General features: G+C 40.8%; 1 protein-coding gene across 1 annotated transcript in view; it reads right to left on the reverse strand.

The window, feature by feature from the left end:
• Positions 1–10,217, reverse strand: part of CNTNAP5 (contactin associated protein like 5) — a 239,298-nt gene that overhangs the window by 221,574 nt on the left and 7,507 nt on the right. The window contains exon 3 of the mRNA XM_009275042.1: positions 9,779–9,972. Coding sequence (XP_009273317.1) covers positions 9,779–9,972 — 194 coding nt within the window. The remainder of the gene's footprint in view (positions 1–9,778; positions 9,973–10,217) is intronic.

A 10,217-nucleotide genomic window follows, 5' to 3' on the forward strand; every position in this document is an offset into this window, starting at 1 on the left:
GGCTGTTTGTATTATTTTAATTTTTTTTTTTTAATATATAACAAGGTCACCTCAGTTAAGTAGAAACATCAGTTTGTACTTTATACATCAGTTCAGTAGAAAAAATGAAAAAGTAATTGGTCCCTGTGTTCATCCAAGGAAGAATTGTGGGGTAGACTTTTAGCTGGTACATTTCTTTATCCTTATGGTTCTGGGATCCCTGAGGATGAAGGACCCCAGCAACAGCAGTAGGGTCCCAATCAGACCGTAAAGGAGAAATGCAGCAGAATACCCACATAACTGAAGAGACTTACAGAACATGGGAACTTTGACAAATAGCCTAAGAAAGTTAAAGTATTAATACATCAGAGTCCTCCCTCTAAATCATCCAGGCCCTTGCATGATGCCTGATTTTCCATCTTCCCACCCCTGCATTGCCACTCTGCAAAGATCCAACTTTAATGTTGAAGAAAAGTTTCCGTGAACACAACCCTTTTTCAGAAAGTATCTCAGAAGTGGTTTGTAGGGGCCTCTTTGCAGCTGGTGGGTGTCTAGTAGTAGGAAACACCAACTTTAGTAACTTGAAGTGGGACACAAATCTGCTGACCAAGGAGACAGGAAGAGGATGAGCAGAAATATTAGATCCTTGGTTTCTGCTGATGCTGACTGAAGATATAATGAAAAAGGTCTTTATTTCTATCTTAGGTATTGAAGCTCTGATTATTATCTATAGCTTTCTACCTCCTTGTCTGTCTCTCTCCTCCTCTGTCTCCTCATCTCCATTTCAGGTATCACAGTAATTCTCTCCTTTCTCTTCTTCTTCTTCTAAGGTACTCACCAGTTTACTAGCATGTCTTATCACTAAACCTGGTGTCTATATGACATCACACTCCTTTGCTTAGCCAATACTCTATCAATGTTTAATATCTTAATAAAATCCCAGTCCTAGAGTGGTTCGCAGTGGTTTATAGTTTGCCTCTTCTTCTTATGTGCCATTTCCACTAGCCTTAAGCAACAGGTTTCGACTCTGTTCATGAGCTTCTTGCTACAGGAATAATACAAAATAGGTACAATCTTATAGCAGTTACTGAAGACCTGAACACTCCAAGTCAAACCAGCAGAGCTGATAACCTAGTTATTTATTTGGATTAGTCTAATCTAAGAGTGAATTAGTAGAAGCGACACACTTTTCAGCAGCAGGACAACTTGTCTTATTTTACAGTACACGATATTACAGTAAGAGTACTCTTGTTAGCCAGTTCCCCAAAAGAATTGGATGTTAAGACAACTAGAGCCATTCTCAGTTGTTCCAAAATGTGACAAACAACTGCAAAGAAATGCACTAAGACCTGGGCTCCGGAAGCATATCCAGTGCTGACTAGCAGTGCTAGCACTGCAGACACCCCAGAAGCTCCCATTACCTTCCCAGTAACGACCCTGCACAAACAACTCCCAAGGATATCGAGTGTTTCTCCTTGTGCATTTAGCCATTCATCTGGCTGCTACCAGGATGCTCAGCAGCACACAATACAAATGAGCTCTTTGCGTTAGAAGCATTCAATTTGAACAGGCTTTTTAAGATGATATAAACTCCAGATCTCGTTACCAACCCCAGAAACCACTCAATCCTGATTAATATGTCCCAGAAGGACTATGGAAATTAGCACAGGTTTCACTGGGAAATTGTAGAAGAAAAATATTTGCATATTGTATTATGTAAAGGCTCTTTCTTGGTTGAGTATCTATAGCTGTGGAAGCAATTTGAGGAGTCAGGTAACTTGTCTCTGCAGCACCGCAGTCAATCCAACTATTATTGTTCCAGAATGGTTTTCAGCTGTGGGCAGATCAGGTTTAGTGCTTATCCCTGGGAAGTTTTTATTTGGCTAATCTTTGTAAATTGTTTGCTGCGAACAAATTAATGATGCATTTTCCTTTAAGCAAAACAGCTTTACTGTTTGTTCTTTGCTCTGTGCTGCTTTCTCATTTTAGTCCATTTGCAAATGGTCATTTGCTCACCAGAGGTGAAACTACAAATGGATTAAAGCACTATTTGTTCCATATTTATTTATAATTTGTAAAGGCACCTATTTATAGCTTCACATACCATAGAACACGATTTGCAAACAAGAATAATGAAACTTGGTCTACTGATATAAAGGAGTTGCTGGCTAAAATCCCCCATCTGAGAGGAAATGTCCACTATTTTCCACATTAGTCATCTTAGAGTGCTGCCACTAACATTTACTCTCTTAATAGATGCCTGGAAGGGAAAACAATAGCTTTCTGGCTGTGGCAGACAAATCTGCCAAAGACAGTTGGAAGACACGTATGTTTTAGGGCCAGACTTCACCAACCAGAACCATGCCAACCACTCTTTCCACTCCAATCCGTTAGGGCTGACACTACAAATTCATACCCTATAGTCCCTATAGGTGGCATGAAGTAGTGGAGACACAAGATCGTACAGAAGATCTGGGATGTAGGAATGAGAAATCAAGGAACATTTCACAGCCTTCCTATGCTACATGGTTACAGAACAGGTAAATTTCAGGCAATTTGCAAAGGAATAAGACTGGGAGGTCAATGGCAATGGCACACACTGCAAATAACCACGTTCCTTGCAGTTTCCTAGGTCAGGGTGAACTGCTGCCAAATACCAAGCACAGAGAATTACTGAAGACATTACTGATGGATATCATGTTAATATCAGCATTAAATTCTCTAGACTCCACCTTAATATCGCTTTACAGTTAACCAACTATAAAAGCACATTGTGAGGTCACAGAATTCATACAAAATTCAGTTAGCTTAAGGCTAACTTGAGTATCTCAACACTAAAGGGTAATTTGCCATCTAAGTATATCCATTTTATTCAGGCATAAATCCATACAGAGTGCACTTAACAAAAACAGATATACTGACACTTTGAATTATCCTCCCAACGGGAGAACTGCCCTGGCGATATCAAGAAAGACAGATTTCCTGAGAACATGCTCAAGAGGCCAGGTTTGCAGCCAGCTCAGTAAGCTAAACCAGAATTAGAAGCAAATGAGTAACGTCCAAACAGAATCTCAGAATCAGGCAGTCTTAAATCAGAAGAGTCCTAAAAACAACAAATGGGTAATAGTTGCCTCTTCAAAACCTGTAATAACATAGCTCTTACAGGAAAACCGATGAAAACCTCTGAAAAGCCTTGCTTCCCTGCAGCAAGGCTGAATTGGTTTCTTCATGCCTACTTGAAAGTAGCAATTGGCCTTTTTTTCTCCTTTGCTTCTTAGAGCAAAGGTGATGGAAAAGAAAATAATCCATAGATACTGTTTAACACCTATTTGCCTGGCAATAATTACTGTGCATAGAGGAGATTAAATATATCTGAATACTAGTACAGTGGGAAGCATTATAACAAGACAAACAGAAACTCATTCTCTAATCCAAGCAATCAATGTAGGACTTCTCATTGCTACAGGTAGAATCTTGCTCTGGCCTTGCTCGGAGGGCATTAGGACTAGGAGCTAAAAGATGCTTTAGAATAAATTAGCACAACTATAAATCTGACAAGAAGATTAATATTCTAACTATGTTCACGATAATTAACTCACCAAAACAGTTCCACAATCATTATCCAGCTAGAGTGGAAATGGGAAAGTTTACAGCACTCCTGTAGATTTATAAGCCAATTAAGAGTGACCCTCCTCTAGATTTTATTAGAAAAGCCTCTGGTTCAGCAAAAGCTCACACATGCAAGCAGGAGTTTTCCTGAGGAAAGGGGATGCAAGGGATCTTTATCACCTCTATTAAACACTTTTCCTGCTCCCCTGAGAATTACATATTCCTAATGCATCCTCAGTCTTCTGTCAACTCTCCACCCTCACACCTGCAAGAAGTGGGACTGACGCTGGTGCACTTCTCCATGGGGGAAGCTCTGCTCTGTACCTTGCATGACCCAGGTGTCATGGTCCAACACCAGAGATACGTTTCCTGTCTTGTGATACAGCTTTGGGCTAGGGCTCACAGTCCCCTTCCACCCGAAGCCATCTTCTCCCTTCCATGTACAGTTGACAGCAGCTGGGTAAGAAGCTTCACCAACTAACAGTGAACTCCAAACTTCTGCTTAATATGTGCAAGTATGTACATGTGTTTGCACAGAGTATGAAGTATCTCCTTGCTATCTCTGCCATTTTTCCCCTTCATTGCCTTTTTGTACAGATTCATTGTTCTAATGTAAGAGCCTTCTCTGCCACTGTCAGAGGAGTCTCCCTTTATCTCCAATTCCACAACTTGCCCTTCTCCTTTCAAAACCTCGTCTAAGGAACATCTCTTTTCTCCTTTTGTTGCATACATCTATGCCTGCTCCATCCCTTTCCTTTGTGTCTTCCTGCATAATTGTGTTTTTCAGCTTTGTAAAGTATTTTTCAATATAGATAGCATAAAAATTGCTATCTAAAATGAAATAGCATTGTATCACAGCCCACACTTTTGTCCCAGTAATATACACAATTTGGACTGACTCAAGCTGTGGTGTGTATGCAGGTAAAGTAAATTCTGAATTATTCAACACTTAAAAACACTGAAAAATCATTTACTTGTTACAAGCAATAAGATTTATGTATTATGTCTCCCAATCAATAGCTTGTGTGTCCACACACAGCTGATTTATCCATATTGAAAATATAATTATAAGTCTAGTTTGCTCTGAACCACAGAGTCCTTTTGTAACAAGATTATTTAAATACAAATGGGGTTGGAAAATTGGTTTTAAATGGCTAATCTGTCTTGTCTTCAACTCCAGCTGCAGAATTTACTAACATCATAAACACAGGCTGAGTGAAAATGTAAGAGGTTTTCTGATTCTCCTTGCGATCTGTCTGTGCAGTGCTCATTAACGGGGAAGTTGATGGGAGCTGTATGCATGCCGTGAGAGGAGGATAATAAGCCTTGTAATCTCTATAAAGAGAAAGGGATTTTTACTAGTGATATGTCATATGTACTGGTGTGCAAACGTCTGTCTTATCAGCAACCCAATGAAGAATTTATGTACCTATGTCTCAGATGCACTAAAGGACACATATGCCATATAGGTGGACAAAACCTGTACCCAGATGGCTGGAAACAACTCCTCAGGAGCACCACTTGCAATATGGAGCATCAGACACTTGTGAAGACATGATTAGGAAAAGTTTCATCCGGGCAGATTTACTCAGGGGTTGTGAAAGGAGCTATTGTCTTCCTGCTGTTTCCACCAAATGTGGCCAATGGCCCACAACGTGCAGTGGGGAAAGGCTGTGCCAGTACATCCTCCTCCAAGAGAGCCCTCCAGTACAGACAGCTGGAAATACCCTGTAACTTTGTCTCTGGGTCATGCAGATGGCTTGGAGAAATTGCATTCTAATCTGACTTGGGTTGAGTAGAGATTAAGGATTTCTGCCAGTTTTAGTTTAACAGACATAGTGGAGAAGAAATGTCAAGACCTGTTTTCCTTTGCTGGAATGCAAATAGATTAAAACAAAGTGAAACCTCAAATTTCTACTTGAAATCAAATGCTTGCCTTGAAACCCAGGTATTTCTTACACCCTTCTTTTCAGCAATCCAGTATTCTGTCAAATGGTTCTCCACATAGTTATATTGCCTTTAGAAAAGAAACAAACAAATTCACCAGACTATCTAGGTCCCTTATACTGATACATAATCTCCCCTTTCAACAGCTGCAAATGAATGATAAGTTGTCACCTATGAGCAATTGGTGTGACACATTCAATAACATCCATACAGCAAAGCACAAACTTCCAGTTAGTTTTACTAAAGTAGAAGCTGTATCAGTGAACCTGACAGGTCCAGTGCATATCAATATTTTATATTGATACAGCAGACATCATCTAATGATCTCTAGGCAATAATGATTTAGATTTCAGCCCCATCTGAGCTATGAGTCAGTGTTGACCACCTCTTAAGTTAGGAACAGCACAGCTTTCTGAAACAAAAAGCAACAAAGTAGGTAAACTTCTAGCCCTTTTAGCTATACACAAAAATTTAAAAAGGAAGTCTTAAAAAGCTCAAAGCCCTGAGGGACATAGAGAGTACTAAATTCCTGTCCTAAGGACAGAGAAAAAAAACTTCAAAGGTAAAGCCTGCAGGGGGGATGTTTCCCACCTGACCACCTGAGATTTCTGAAGTGGCCATTTTCCACGATAACCTAGATTTTAACCCTTTCACTCCCTGTGGATGAGAGGTAACCTGGTGTGACAGTGTGCTCCCCCGCCCAACCTGACCTTTATCTCCTGTATATAACTACCAGGGGCGGACGTTAATGGATGCCGATAGCAATAGCTGCGTCCATTCAAAGTGGGTTCGGGAGCCAGATAACAACACAATAACCAAGGGGTTTTGTGAGAAATACGCCCACCTAACCACAGTTATCAGTATGCAAATATGACTATGAGTCAATCAACTTACCCCTATAAATAGTGAGCAGCCCACGAGCCCTTTAAGCTGTCCTGCAGGGCAGTGGGCTGCATGGTGGGATCTCCCCTTGAGTAGGGACGCCTCTCAAGGTTACTCCTCGAGGTTGAGAGATTCCTTGCAGCAACAGATCCTCAGTAAGTGACTAATAGCATGCTAAACTTTGAAATCTTAGCTAAGTGACATAAAGGATTAATTGCGCATGTATAATCCTTTAGACATAAACCATTGACCAAGTCTGGGACTAGGTTTGGATCCAGCCGCACCCAGACTCCTCTCTGAGAAGGACTCTAGAAAGCAAGAGGGTCCTTTCTGAACTTCATGGCTCAACGGGAGGGTCTCCCTGACAGTTTTGTCTGACCCTGTCCTCTATGCAGTAAATAATCAAGCGTACCTTGCCATCGAATCTTGTTAAACCACTGTCGCATTTACCATGGAACTCTAACTCACTGTTTTCTATCAATAAAGTGTGTTGCTGCTTCTCTCTTACAAATGAAGTGCAGTCTCACTTTCTATCTGCGACACCTGGTAGCTTGCCACCTTGCCCTGACATAGGAGACTCCTGCCTTGAATCCTGCTCTGACAGACCACCCTGCCCACCCCAAAAAAAGAATGGGATACAGATTCCTAAGGTTGAAACTACCAATCTTGTGACAGATTGGTACAGTGTACACTGTCACAGATTGTGACAGTGGAGGCTACCCTGGGGTGCTGCTTTCCTATCCCTGTGAAATGGTCCACTCCACTGCCTTCCCTTAAGTCAAGGGTGATGTTTTTTCCCTAGAGGTGCGCAATGCAGAGCTTCCCTTACAGCTATTTAACAGCCAGATGTTTAGGACAAGCACCATGGTGTGCTTGTCCTCATTTCATCCAAGGGTCTGCCGTTTATAGAAAGATCTTCAACATACGGCTGGACAGCACACTTCTATTTTTCTTTTTAGTTAGAAAAAAGCCTAAGGAAAGGATTACTGCCAATAAAACAGAAACACTGCAAAATTTGAAATTATAATTCTATACACGCTTCTGAAAGCCTCTTTGGCTTTCCTCTTTGTGCTCTGAATGGCTCTCAAGATCTAATTTAATTCAGTGAAAAAAATCCAAAAGTGTAGGGGAAAAAAAAGAACCAACTTTCTCTTTAGTTAGAATAAAAATTGTATGGAAGTAATTCTTGATCTTCATTAATTCCATGGGTAGGCATACAAGCTCCTAGGTGTTAATGAGACTTGCCAGTTTAGGTGGACTGTAGAGTCTAATGAAATGTCAAATGAGGCCACTTTGGATTTTCACTGGATTTTCCAGCAGCAAAGTTTGGCGATGCATCCTAACAATCCCTTCAAGCCCTCTGCCTGGGGACATGAAGCAAATTGTTCTTCTGGACTGGAATTATGTTACTGGCTCACATGGACAGTGTGACTTGTAGAAACTAATGTGAGGGGAAGAATATCCAAATACTTCCCACAGTGTTACCTTTTCCACATCCAAATTCTATTTCATTTTTTCTCAATTATATACAAAACTATCCTCTGTAGCCTATGATGGTTTCCATTAAAAAGCGTATAAAAATTACCCCTCCAGAAAGCACACTTCCAGATCTACTGAAGCTTTAGAACTTGTGTCAGGGTCTGCTCTGAATCACCTTCATGCCTGATCACTTAGTAAAACAAGAGAGTTCAGGTTCTTCATAAATCCTAATTCACTGTCAAATGCCTGCTAGGCTTGTTCTTATTCTTGTGCGCAATATTAGGTGCCAGCTCAGAAACTGACAGAATTGGATCCTTAGGGCATGAAGATTTGCTATGGTAAATTCTACATGTTGTCTTTTCAAGTTTCCCTTTAAGTAGAAAAAACTACAAAAGAAAATAAAAGGTCAAGGGTTTCCAAAAAGGAAAGGACTAAAAAGTTAGACATGTAATAAAAAAATAATTTGTCTTAATATAAAATTTTAACAAGGCACATAATATTTTCAGGGAAGGAAGCACTTAATGACAGCAAGTCTGTAAAAATATCTCAGTTCTGGATTTCTGAGTCCCAAGGGTGGAAGTCGAGAGCCAGATTAAATGATCACTATATTCACTCCAGAATGAAATTCCACTGTTTTTAAACAGTAAAAAAAAAAAAAGGTACAAGTATTTGGAGCAAAGCCAGACTCAGCCTAATATAACTTTATAAGTGACAGGTGAAGCAGAGCCACACTTGACAACTTTGTGACCATCTTTGGGCCAAAGTTGCCTTTCTAAAGGAAGAAGGATTTCATTAACTTTTCCTAAATCAAACCATGATAAAACAAAGACAGTGGCAATGCAATGGATTTTAAAACTGCAGAAGTTAATCTCCCTGTACATGCAGCCCTACTGCCTGCAACATGCTCAGGAAAAAAGCAAGCAGCCCTTCTCCCCTCTTCCTGCTGCACCACAACTCTCCTCATTCACAATCATTATGTTCTAGAAGCAAAATCTGCTTTTGAGACACAGCATTTAACCAAGATGTTAACCAAAGAAAAAATTAAGGCAAAAAGTCTCCTTGATCACCCTTAAAACGTTCCCTTTTATTTTCATGAAGAATATGTTTCATTTACCACTACATACTGTCATGCTACCAAGGCTATTGATCCTCAGAAATAGAGAATATAGCACAAAGAGGATGCTACCATTCATTAGCAGTTCACTAACAATTCACATTTTCCATATGAAAGGAAGACTTTTAAACTTCTCCATCCACACCTGAGGTGGCATTGCAGTCCTACCGCCAGCACCTGGCATGGCCACACATTGAACTTGTGACACAGCAAGCGTCAAGTCTGCATTAAAATTTTAGGAAAAGCCTTGAGCACTTTTAGTGTATCTGCTAAATCATCCCACAATTCATGCTGCAGCTCCAGCCTTCTCCAGCCAAGGAGCAGTTTACCACCCACCTCCCCCAGCATGAGCTCTGTTGTTCTGGCCAGCAAGCATGCATAAGACACAGAGTTAATTTCTGTATTTCCTGGAGAAAGTATGTAGGTGATTAGCCCCATTTACCCTGGTGTGCCTGAATCAAAGCCAACCAGGCACAGAAGCGTGCGGGTCATTTTGAGTGGAGCATCCTCATAGTCTGAAACTGGTTTTTTGAGTGGAGCATCCTCATAGTCTGAAAAACAATGTAGTCCTGAGGGCCTAAACTTGTATTACACAGACAGTCGGTGACATAACCCATTTAGATCAAAACACCCTGTAGACTCACTCAGGTCTGCTCTCTCACCACTACAGCACTCCTCTGACCTGAAACCGAAGCTGTTTCTCCAAATGCTAAAATGAGCCTGAACCAGAAAGATCTGGGGCCAAAGGCATCCACAGTTCAGACCTACCCAGATAGTGTCGTCTTGTCTGTACTGTTTCCAGTTGCGGCCGGTGTCGCTGAACATCAGAGTATAGCTGGTTACCCAGTCTGAGCTCCCGTACCTGCCCTGGGTAGCAACCGCGACAATCTCCACTCTGTCTCCCAGATCAACCTGGAGCCACTGCTGCTCGTTTGAGTCCAGCGGGGACCAGCCACCAGCTCCTGAAAGAGATTGGGTAAAGATAATTTAGATGACAATGACAGCACAAGAATTATACTTGAGAACAAACTATGTTGTTATTTCAGGTCATCACAGAGGAGTCTACTTCCTGAACATACAGTTGTTTTTTCATATTTTTGTATTAGAAAATATGCTACATGGAGTGTGCTTCCTTAAGGTTTTCTTAATTAACCTAAAGTTAAAAAGGATTTTTGAATTTCTAAGAAATTTTAAGGAAATCTATTCT

This window comes from Aptenodytes forsteri, unplaced genomic scaffold (assembly GCF_000699145.1).
Source record: "Aptenodytes forsteri isolate BGI_AS27 unplaced genomic scaffold, ASM69914v1 Scaffold255, whole genome shotgun sequence".
Taxonomy (NCBI): domain Eukaryota; kingdom Metazoa; phylum Chordata; class Aves; order Sphenisciformes; family Spheniscidae; genus Aptenodytes; species Aptenodytes forsteri.